The sequence below is a fragment of the Tyto alba genome, unplaced genomic scaffold, assembly GCF_018691265.1.
Source record: "Tyto alba isolate M040663 unplaced genomic scaffold, T.alba_DEE_v4.0 Super-Scaffold_8, whole genome shotgun sequence".
Taxonomy (NCBI): domain Eukaryota; kingdom Metazoa; phylum Chordata; class Aves; order Strigiformes; family Tytonidae; genus Tyto; species Tyto alba.
In genome coordinates this window covers 12307524-12320309 of record NW_024881329.1, presented here as the reverse complement: position 1 = coordinate 12320309, position 12786 = coordinate 12307524, and the positions used below count along the sequence as shown (strand labels likewise).

Here is a 12786-nt window from a genome sequence, read left to right as displayed (position 1 = left end):
TTAGCAACTTTCTGAGCCAAAGGTGGCTTTCTATTTCACATTTGTTAATGAAGTTTCTTTCCATTAATTTGTCCAGTTGTTTCTTGAACCCATACAAGCTTTCAGCTTCCATGGTATTCTGCAGAATGCTATTCCCTGGCTTAAGTATGAAGGTCAGTATTTCAAAGCAACGCTAATGAAATAGTGCTATCCTAGAAGTTACTGCACCGAACTCAGGAGGAGAGCCTGTGCAGTTCCCAGCTCAGGCACAATTACACTCATTTATCAATTTTTCATCTCTGTATACAGAGGACATACCTCTGTCTTTCAAAGGTGTTGTGATGACAAACTGCATTAATGACTGTAAGGCGTTTAGCAGCATGGTGGCGCACGCCACAGTAAGAGGATATTTGCTTTTGTCAAAGCAAAGAAATCATTAGATGATTAGCATAAAAGTCATTATTAGAATGCATTACCCAAACCCCCTGGAGCCTCAGAAATTCACCACTGAGAGCTCAGTCACCTACCACATACAGCACAACCTTCCTGATTTAGAGATTCTCATGCTTCACTGTGCAAACTCATACCTGCAGCTGAGCATGTTTAGGCTGAAGAGTATCCCTGGCAAACAGGCAGAGGATATTTTCTCTGCAGAGACACTCAGCTTTCTGTTAGGATAAATCCAGTTTTTCTGATGTGTGGCACTGAACCCAAAGGGTCTCTGGCAGGAATGCTGATGTTTCTACCATAAATTAAATTTATGGAGGCATAGACATCAATTTGTTTCTGCAAAGAAGTCTGTGAAGTCCGCCACAGGATGGTAACTCACATTAATTGCTGTACTGTTCAAAAGTTATATGTATTTTTGCATTTCCTTTCAGAGGCCTATCTGCTGCAGCAAAATACACCAAGATAAGAAAAAAGCTTTCTTGGCTGTACACGTTTCAATAAAGGCATTGTTAACAATGGATAAGCAGTCTTGGAGGGTACAAAATGTCAACATATTTTCAACTAAGGCTATGTTGAAACATTGGTAAAAACTGGTTACAGAATCTAATTTTGTGTTTCAGGGCCCTGCTTGATTTTGCAATGCTGTAACTGGTGAAGAATGGAAAATCTGATGAGCCAGTCCTCTGTAAGTATCTATCATAGCAAGAAAAAAGATAATCAAGAGCCAACATTATTCTGCAAAGATACTACCTGCTGGTTTAATCTTAGATATATGTAACAGCTTGTTTTCGAATCATGTGTTCATAATTTAAAAAGTGACCTACTACTACACTAAAAAAGGTGGAAGACCTTCAAAACCATGAGTGAATCAGAAACACCTTACAGGAGGACTAGTAAAATTTTATGTTGGCTGTAGAGAGGTATGCCAAACACAACCAAATCATCCTCCACTTGATCTGACATCTGACAGCTCTCCTGACTTTAGACTGGCTCGTCAGGACTCCTCCCTATCGAAACATTGAAGCAGGAAAAGAAGGGACACATCCCTTTGTTTAGTAAGAATATTAGGTGCTCTATTTGCCAGCTGCTCTCTGTCCAATATGCTAATTCCACCAAGTCAAATTTCTGTACCTAGTAGAGAACTCTAGAATGAGGTTTTGAAGTTCATTGGGTTACAAACAGAAAGATGATCAGAGAGCCTAAGAGAGGCCACATAATTATCAATATAAACCAACAGCCTCACTCTAGTCATTCTGGCCCCTTAAGATATCCCCTAACATATAAACCCAACCAGCTGGAGAAAAGAAAGAAGGTGCAGAGAAGTGTGAACAGTAGCTACCATAACTGGTTATCAACAAGACACACACATTCTTCATAGAGATGATTGATCTGCCTTTGGAGAAAAATGGTTTCCAGGTTTTCTACAAGCAGGAGACACAAATCAGTATTAGATAAAGACATGACGTTACAAAGGAGACTGGAAATGGATTTGAATCACAAAAGTCAGTTCAACTGTCTGAGACTCCTGAAGAGCATGGGATTGATAAAGACCATTATGACCACCAACTCCAGACTCTCCACCAAGCAGCCAAGAAAATATGTTAACTCAGAAGTGTTCATAGACTATCCACTCCACATTCTCCCATACAGTATAGTGCACCAAACACTCCTAAAAACTGAGAGTAACAGACAACATAAGGAAACAAGAAACAAAGAGCATCATATTTGAAGGCTCTACAGCAGCTGGGAATTTCGAAAGTAAAATTTCCAGACAATAGTCATAGGAAATAGCTAGTACCCACACAACATGCTGAGGACAAAAACCTGCCATACTGATAAAGGGGAAAACTCCCTTCTGGTCCTAAAGCTGAATACATCAGCCAGGCAAGATACCCAAGCAATTCTCACACCAGCAGTGCACTATCCCTTGCTTCCTCTCTTTAGCTGCAACTAAACTTGAAAGCTTACAAGGTCTTAGTAATGGCAATGTTTGTATCAGCAAAAACAAGCTTTGGGAATCAAGTTGGCCTCATGGAGAGCAACTTGCAAAGGCTTGAGAAATAAATAAGTTTTGTTGTCAACATAACAAAATATAGTGGCAGAAAATTTGGGCTCACCCATTCAGAAGAGAGGGGGGAAACATTTTTCTTCTACCCCATTCTACTATTGCGGAAACCAAAGGGAAAGGGAGGGGCATGCACAACTTCAAAGACATGGGAAAAGTCTCTCTAAGGATGTAGATCGCCATAGTCCTATCCCCTATGTCTTCTGGGGGGGGGGTTGTGCCTCTACATGCCTAGATTATACGTGGTATAATGCTGGAAATCTTCTCCAGTTAAGGAAAAAAAAAAAAAAAAAAAGTTGTAAGCTGAAGTCCTTGTGATGCATCCAGAAATAATATTGCGAAAGCCAAGCAACTAAATGGAATAAAATACTGGACCAGAACAAACAAATTATGACTGTTAAAATACAGAGTAAATCACTTTAGGAATTAAATAAATAGTGGTTATAAGAAAAATGCAGAACTGTTTAGGCATACTCAAGAAAAAAACCACAATTAACAGATCCCGAAGATTTCCAAATTTTCTTCTGTTGCCATTTTATTAACAGAAAATAGTATAGCATTTCTGTAGACCTTCAGCTATGACGACTAAACTCCAGTTACAATCTAAATTATCTTGAACATGTAATCTGAGAAATACTGAAGATGTCTACCTGAATATTTTGTGACTTGCCCATTCAGAAATGAGAAATGCTTTGTCATGTTAATTTCATAAGTATTTTATGCAATTAACTAACATCACCACGTGGTCTCCAAGAGGAAAAGTTTGCAACTATTTTTAATGAAATCTTAGGCAATCTGCTAGGTCATGGCAGTATGGACTGCCTTCCTCTTGGTTGTCTCATCCCTTTCAGCTTCCATCATATTAATTGTTAACTGAGCATCCATATTTACAGATTTTATCCACAGATTTCTAGATTAGAACAAAAAGAACTGTCTAAATAAAAATGATAGGCAATCAAAAAAAATGCATAAGGAGCACATCTAAAGGTATATCTTAATTATACATTTCCAACAGTGTAAATTTCTCAATAGGGGAAATAATGTTTACTCTTTAACAAGGTGAAGCAGGGCATTTGATTTCCACATTTTGAGACGTAACTTATATTACCTGAACTCAGAGGGAATCCAGATCTTAGCCTACAAATGACTGACTTCAGGCTCAGTTCTTCATGAAAAGATCCCATAGCAAGAAAGCTCATTTGCCAATCCCCGACTCTACCCCCAACCAGAAAATACTTACACAGGAGGACAAGTGGGTGCTAAATGCCTAGGTTCCTCTTGCAGAGGAAACTTCTTAATAGTTAACAGTAGATAAAATTTGGAGCAAGCTTTGATGCTCCCAAATGCTGGGGGGGGGGGGGGGGGTTGGAGAGTGGCGGGAAGGGAAGTAAGACAATTCACAGCCCTGAACACACCCTATAACACTCAGAGAGGGAGGGAGGTGATCTACTTGCTGTCAGTGCTGCTTTGTATTTTTCTTCACTAGACTCAGAGAATCTTCTCACCCAAAAGAGGGATTGCCCAGATGACAGAGCACGTACATACTCATCTGACAGATTCTCGCTGCCCCTGACCTGGCAGATCGTTTCTTGCACCTCATGCAATTTTAAAATCACCCTACCCACTTTGCTGTCCAGTGCTCTAACCTGATTTATACCAATCCACGCTGACACTTACCAGTGTGCTTTCTGCTGTGCATCTGTAAATGGGACAACTTAAAGTAGCGCTTGTTACAGCCAGGGTAGGCACACATGAAGGGACGTTTTTCATTTGTCTCGCTTGCTGATCGGACAATAGTTGGAGCTACTCCTGGCACCCGTCGGACATCCTACAATGACAGAGACTTGCTAATGCAGTGTGTAGTTCTCAAGCTTTTACATAACATATTCAAAGACAAACAATCAGAGGCACTTCTCCAGGACAAATAGATACTTAAATATGTTATACTGCAAGCAGGCACTTTTTTTTTTTTTTTTACATTAACAAAGCACAACCTTAGTATACCTTAATCTGTTATTTGCAGAGTATTCAAATTATTTGAAGGTGAAATACAGTGAACTATACTTATTAAATTCTCTCACCAATATTTATATGCAAGATTAAATGGGCCACATTCCAACCTCACGTATAATCCCACAATCCTGGAAGAACAGTCATTGGCATATGAAACGGTTTTAGGCTTATACCAGTGTAAGAGATAAGAACACAAGCCAGAGTACCATTCTTCTCTATTTTAAATATTCATATGAAGTTAAAGGACAGGGAAGTGAATGTATTGGATTAATACAAATTGGTGAAAAACAAAACAAGAAAGACTGTCTAGGTGGAGCTGGTGAATAATTCAGCCTTAATGCATTTTGGCCGCTGTCACAATGTTCCATCAAAGATGATCTTCTCCTCCTGGGATAATGAACTTCCTTAAACAATATCAACTGCTTACTTGTATTCACTCAGCAAAAGCTGGCTCACAAGCCTATTTCTGAGAGCTTGCTACTGAATAATGACTTGTTAAACTATGCAGAAAAGGAGAAGAGATGCTATCTAAAAACACTGATGTACATTGACAGCACAGAGCAACACAGAAGAGGCAGATATTATGTAATGACTTCGCCATCAGTTTTAAGAAGGTTTCTCTTTTACAGTGGTATTTATTGATTGTATGACTGCTTCAGACAGGGAGGAAATTAACTCCCATGAATAGTAAGTTCCTTACAGATATTCACTAATTACTTAGTCATTAGGAAACAATCACGTATTATATTTTGTTTTAAGGAAATATGTTTGAATTAGTAAAGTTTCAGAAATCCATAAAAGCAAAATGTCATCTAACGGTTCCTTATATATAGTTATCAGACGTAGTCCATTCTAACCACAGAAGCTTCACATGGCTAAAGTGACTGGAACTAGAAGTTGGAAACTAGATCGTGTATTTTGGACCATCCTGAGAAAAGGGTGATGAATACTGCCTTGAATACATACTTTAGAAGAAGAAATAAACAATTTTAAACTACTGTGTCAGAAAGAAATCTTACATCATACTTCAATAGCTTCAGTGAAGTCAGGACACTTATGTAAAGCATTTCTTGATAACACAGGGAAACCACAAATCAAGGATAGATTTATAAATACCATTGAAGTAATAAATGAACACTATAAACAGGCAGCAGTTTTACTTCCCCATGAAGAATGCCCTACTATACTCACTTGTATGCCTCTAAAAACTCCATGGGTGTGTATTCTGTACTGGGCCCCACAGCTGTATAACATGGGAGCGCTGTGGTTCTCGTTTTCATATCCTGCTGTATGGCTGTAAACAAAGAGTGGAATAATAGGAAAATTAAATATTTTTCAGTATTCAGCTCCATGTGAGAGGTTTAATTTATTACATTAGTGATGACATATGTAGAGTTCACTTTTATAGCCTGGATATCCAAATTCAAATGAAATTCACCAAAGGAAGCCTGCTCTGCCTTCGGATGGATCTGCTCCTGCTGGCACAATGCATGGACTCCATACATACATCTATTAATATCCATTAAGTCAGTCCAGTTAAAAAAATAAAATAATAATAATAAAAAAAAAAAAAAGTAATGATTTGAAGTCTGATGTATTTCCACAAACATTTTAGGTAAGAGGAAAAAATCCACATAGCAGCATAACTGTGTCATGTACACATGTACACATTATTTATCAGTTAAATGTGGAGCTGGCTATTGCTAATATCTTTTGGAATGAGCAAAATGCCTCAAGTTTCACATTAAGTGCAGTGGATTTTTGTCAGCACCTCATGACTCAGATATTACCAGATACTACCAAGAAAGTGATGACATTTATAAGAATAGCAGTCATGTACTCATAAACAGAGATTACAAATCAGTGTCCAAACTATTTATCCCACATATCGGCTTGCAGGATGTGCTACAAATTAACCCTTTATAAAAATAAAATAGAAAACAAAACCCAGCCTATCCCTACTGAGTATAAATTTTCACGATTCCTCATGCAGCATCATCACAATGATTTTAAAAATTTGTAACCTTTGTTGCATTTTGGGTGTGTCAGAACCATATGTTTCATTTACTTATATTTTTCAAAATCCTACGTTCTCCTGTCCAGATTGTTAGCAACATTGTTATGTTTCCTGTTTGCAACCTTCTTAATGTCAAAATTATGTAAATAAATTTTAGTTTTTATTTTTAAATTAGTATGTTACATTGCTGTGTACATTGCCACACATATTAATATACATTGGCAACAGTAAGTGTTCATGTATTACACTGCACTAGAAATTAGAAAGCCCAGAACAAAGCCCAAGGGCGCACAGCTAGGGACAAAGATGGATACATAGGATGTTATCCCAGTCTTTGCCAAATGCTTGCAATAGCAATTTGAAGGGATCCCTGAGGCCCAGATTCTCATTTCACTGGTTCTTCCTTTCTCTTCACTCAAAGTTCATGTGCAGAGTAGAATTACAAGGAAGTTTTAAACCTCTTAAGTGATTTGCAGAACAGTCAGTGGAACTGGAATGCGGGAGACGTCTAAATGGTTTGTGAACCTTGCTAAACAGGAGGGGAGCTGTATTTGTGAACAGCTCTTACGGCAGCATGTAGGCTGCATTATTTGTCCCCATAGTGGCTTGCAGGCTGTCATGTGGCAGGTGTCTTCTTTTACATCAATTCCTTTGCTGCTTAAAATACTAGTTACAAATCCTGGCTCCACCTGACTATTCCAACCACAGACTGCACCTTTTAGGAAGGTATACTCTGTTTATATCAAGTGGCAAACAAGCGATCATAATGAAATGTTATAGGGTGGAGGCAAGAAAGTACCTCTGATCTGTAGTAATATTTGTTATCATAGATAAAGGAAGATATCATTATCTGATCTAATTGGATTAAACTCTTCTCTAGATACATACTATGTCCAACTGAATATGGTCTCCTCTCTGCTCAGGGCACAGATGTGACCTTTTGTTCCCGATTACAAGTAACAAATTACCATTTTCTCAATTCAGGTTCCCCATCAGCATTGAATTTTCCTCTCCATTTAAAAGTAGCAAGTCCATAGATGTGAAAAAAAAAAAAAAAAAGTTGAAAAGCGACCAACCCATGGTGATACCCACATTGATCACAAATTAAACAGCAGAAATTAAATGAGAGCTACCACTTATAAGGAGGAAGTTCTGCAGCAGAAGCTATTGTTGATCTGCAACGTAGGAGCAAATCAAGGGTAAATATGAATTTCAGCATTAGCCACCCTAAGTAACTGTGTAACCTCTCATTCACACCTGTACTACCAACCTTACACGTTACAATCAACAAGAGACACAAAGTTGGATAAGAAGAATTCTCGGGACAGAAACTTTAGAAGGAGGAACAGGAATACTCAGTAAAAGTTTATACCATAAAACAAAGTCTAACTTTCCCTCCAAATTTACACGGTTTTCATCTTCCAGTCATAACCATTTTTGTAAAGACCAGTCAGTTCTGAAGTAGTTCCTCCCAGGAATAATCAGCAGAACAAAGACCCTGTCTGTGCCCAAAAGAATGGCTCTATGAATGGCAGGTATCCTCCAGATGATCCCCATCTCAATTTTTATTGCACAGCTGGGAAGCCTTCCTCAGCATTCAAACTTTTTCATATTTCTTCCCATTATTTCTAGTTATATTTCACTAAAACTATACATATAACTGCAAAGCCTTGAAGATTAAAACCTGTTTTCTGAGCCTCTTCACCCATAACACACTAAGTAATGAATAGCCATCTCCCATAACCAGCTCCCTAGGAGAAAGGCTTTAATAATCAGGAACCCTAGCTCCCATTTTTACATTGGGCACATTTCCATCAACCTTGGCTGGTACTCAGTGTGGTCATATGGATGATGACAGCAAAATGGATCACATGAGATTTCTTGGTTTAAAATATAATTTATTCACTATGAAGCACTGTGGAATAATCCAACCTTCGGGGAGATAGAAATTAACAGGTGAATGTTCTTTCCAGTCAGTGGAGGAACTGGAACACTGAAGGAGGAGTTCTCACAAACTGTCCCTACAGCACTGCTCTCTTGAACTTCAACCTTCACTCTGCACCGATAGTAACCTCACTGTGAAATACAATATTTTTTCTTCTTCCAGCCTCTTTACTCAATGCATCCATGGTGTATGCCACAAAATGTATACCACAGTTTGCACAGTTGGCTTGTTTCATATTGCTGCAGTTTATATACTAAAAAAAAAAAGTCCTGACAGAAGAACCAATATGAATCTCCCAAACACCTTACTGAAACACCTGCTTTATTGCATACAAGACATAATGATCAGATGCAATGCCACATACATGAGCAATGCAAGGAACTGATGAATTTATAGCTGCAGTACATTAAGTAAATGGAAATCTTAAGAGGGTAGGAGATTCCTTAACTTTCATCTTTTCTAGTCAGGCATGTTATGTTTAACTAGGCAAAGACACAACGCCTTATACACTTAGGTCACCAAATCTGTAAGTATAATAATTTAAAATTATCCTGATAGACACTGAGGACTAGATAATAGCCTAGATCTCTGCCACAGCACCACAACATACACCCCAGATACACATTATACATTAAGAAGATGATGCATTAGCAATTACACTGCACTGTTCAGATGAACAGTGATAACCCAGGGTAGGCAAACACTGATACTTCTGGAGACACAGCCTTCTGGGACCAGGACCCACACATCCTCTCCCTGCAGGATGGGCTACTCAGGCAACACCACAGCAGCCTGGAAAGGTGCCAATGGAGCCGCTCGCCGCCCTGCTGCAAGTGCACTCGGAGCACAGCGGAGAGCACAGCCAGAGATCCTATGTTGCGTCATCCCCCGCTCCAAGGGCTGAGCAGCCCCTGGGAGAAATTCAACTAAAGCCAGGGGGGTAAGCAGGGGATGTACAGTTGAATTAACCAAAGAGAAAAAAAACAAAACAAGACAAGACAAAACAAAACAAAACAAACAAAACCAAAACCAAACAAACAAAAACAAAGCAAAACAAAACAAAAACAAACAAACAAAAAAGCAAAAACAAAACCAAAACAAAACAAAAGCAAAAACAAAAAACAAAACAAAACAAAAAAAACAACAACAAAAAAACCACACAAAAACAAAACAAAAAAAAACACAAAACCAAACAAAACAAAAACAACAAGATTCCCAGTAAGGCCCAGAGTTATAGTTAGGAAAAACGCTAGACCAATCCCTCCACAAATCCTAAAAGGAGTCAGAACTAAGCAAGGCCAGATGCAGCCAAACTGGCATGCCAGGATCCAACAGAAATTTTTGTTCAAGCAAGGACTGAAGGATTCAGTCTAGTTCTGCCTTTACTTGTAAATATACAACTCCCTTCAACTTCAATGGGAACTTCACAAAGGCAGAACTGGACTATAAATATTTAGAATTTGAGTTGGTGAAAAAAGGACTCAGTATATTTTGTTCTCTGATTCTAGGCAGCCAGAAACAGACCGGGAAACAGCCATAAAATGTAACTCTAGATAACTGGGAAACAAAGACTGATACTTATGCAACATAAAACGCTAAGCAAGCACTATGTGTTGTATTTAGAAGCACTTGCATTTACCATTAGCCCAGCAAATCCTTAACACTCGGAGAGTAGCTCTTTTAAAATGATTAATCTCAAAGTTGTACAGATTGTACAAAGATTAATAAAAATGAAGGTTTTACAGATGAGAATGTGTGATGAAAAACAGAGCACCTTTAGAGAGTTGTATCAATCTAAGTGGTTATAAAAAAAACTCATAAAAGATGACATTCTAATCTGAATATTTTAAAAAATAATCAAGCTGCAATTTCTCTCTCACACCATTTTTACTTTGTTAAACTGGAATTGTCTGTCTAATGTATAAAGCAGTTACAACTTAATCTGAAGAGTGCAGCTTTTTATTATTATTTCATAAACCAAAAAAGGGAAGCTTTAGGGCATACTGAGGAGAGTTAGAAAATTTCAGATGAAACGTGAATACACATTGATTCATGAGATTCAGACTTGGAAGAATAAAAAAAGCCAGAAAGCAAGATTACATAAAACAGGCACCACATTAAGCCTCAATTTAATTGTGTTTCAATGCAGGAACAGGAATTTTAGGGTTTAGAAACAGAGCCAAAAATGAGGCAAAGCGAGGGTGTGGGCTAGTCCCGTTGATAACAGAACATAAAGGAAGAGAAGTAGAGTTAATTCCCTCTGCTAAAATATTTACCATCCTAGCACCCTGGGAAAAATATGTATGGAGACAGCAAAAAGATTCTGTCTAGTTATATAGAATATCACGTTTCTGCCTGTTTTTTGTCTAATACTATTACAGAGGATAGAGTATAAAGCTGCATTTTTATCTGCACTTTCCAAGGCAAAGGAATATTGAAAAATGTGATTTCACCGATTACAGCCTTTCTGCCATCTTCAATGAGAAAACCAGATGGTTGATTAAATGAAGGCACTGGATTTTCAGGGGACTCTAGTCTCTCTGACTTCAGTAGTCTTTCTTTGGTTTGGGCGTTTTTACCATTGACCTGAGTGGAATCAGGATTTCACCCAACGCTTCCCTTCAAAATGAGATCCTTGGCTATCACTGGAAAAGGGCAAATTCAGTGTTAGAGACAATAGGTCATTGTCCATTTCCAAGTCATCTTGATTGCAGAACTGAACCCAAGTAGGAAGTTTTGCACCTCCAAAGTTTACTAATAATTCCGCCAAAGCTAAACAGAAAAACCTTCACAATTCACTCCCAGACAAAATAAGTTTTCAATGTCTTGTTTTAGATGTAGTTTTAATAGTGTGCTACAGAGATCATACCTAATTTTCCTTCCAGTGAGCCTGAGCAAACAGCAATAAATACAAATTTCCATGGAACGTGATAGTTAACACCCAAGCAAAACCAAAAGGGAAAAAAAAAAAAAAAAAAAAAAACCAAACTAATTTTGTCTGGTTATATACTCAATTTCAAAATGACTGTTGGAAATATGGATCAAAACCTTTTGAGCAGCTGAAGAGGCAACTACGCAATATTTCTGTTAAGTCTTGATGTTGGGTATGTGGCTACACTCCTTTTCTACCGTGCCATATCATCTCCTGCTTGTTATAAGTTATTTCCATGTCACTTTTATACAGAAATGATCAAAATATCAAGGAGGGTTTTGTAGTCATGAGGTCTACCTCTACAACAACACTAGGAAGGGAAGGAGTATTTTCCACATTGGACAAATAAGAAAGAAACACAAAAATACTAAGGACAGAAACTGAAGGGAAAGGTGTCCCCTAATGTGGAAATCTTAGGACCTGAGTTCTCAGGGTAATAAGCGAAGGACCCACTGACTTTCCTGCAACAGTATAAATCTGATCTCAGCTACTCCAAACAAAATACCACAAAATGAGGAACAAACCATCAGTAAACCATCAGCAAACAATCTGAAGAGATAAAATCCAGTCCCACAGTGATGTTCACTGCCATAACCATGAAGCTTTCCTTTCAGACCCTTGAAGCTGCCAGTTTGTGGGACAGCTCTCGCAGAGAAGCCAGCTCTCTCTCTTGTCTACCCCATGTTCAGAAGGTGAAAGACAAGTCTCTGGACAAACAGGCAACACATAATCAATGCACTAGCTCACAAGGCACTGGTTTTCCCTTACATGAGTTATAAGCACAACCTGAGCTCAATCTTTGGCATTCAGAACCTAAGTGAAAATGTACAACATAGATTCAAGTCACTTGGACTGTATGGTAGCAGTAGTGGGTTGTCTTCTTCTCCAGGGACAACTTCTTGCAGAGGGAAGCTCAGTTTGGGCCATCAGACCTCCTTTTGGTTTGCCAGCAAGTAGAAACATCTAGAATTCATGGCTGCAGTGTTTGCTATCTGCTTCCCCATTTACACCTCTCTCCGTCTCCCTGCCAGTCTATCATGCTGTTGCATTCTCCCGGAAGACAGCATCTCTGTTCACCTTGTGTGTCTCTCTCCACCACTTAGAAATTCCTGGACGGGCACTCCAGTCCATACCTTGTACTGACCACCTCTGCTTGTCACTCAGGCCATGCCTTCTGCAGTTCCCTAATGCTTACACCTACTGAAAGCACTGAAAGACTAAAACCCACTGAGACAAACTTCTTGTCCTCAGTTCCAATGTCTGAGATCAAAATACCTGAGGAGGAAAAAACATTCAGGAAAAAAAGTCTTCTGAGGCCTTAAAGCCATAGGCTGAAGCAGGCTCTGAGCAGATAAAATCATTTGATAGTTTAGATGCCAGGCTCT

General features: G+C 38.6%; 1 protein-coding gene across 3 annotated transcripts in view; it reads right to left on the bottom strand.

The window, feature by feature from the left end:
- Window positions 1-12786, bottom strand: part of WT1 (WT1 transcription factor) — a 36178-nt gene that overhangs the window by 8960 nt on the left and 14432 nt on the right. For all 3 annotated transcript variants that reach the window (XM_033006956.2, XM_033006957.2, XM_033006958.2), the window contains 2 exons: window positions 5699-5801; window positions 4172-4322 (listed from right to left, as the gene is read on the bottom strand). In XM_033006956.2, the coding sequence (XP_032862847.1) occupies window positions 4172-4322; window positions 5699-5801 (254 nt within the window). The remainder of the gene's footprint in view (window positions 1-4171; window positions 4323-5698; window positions 5802-12786) is intronic.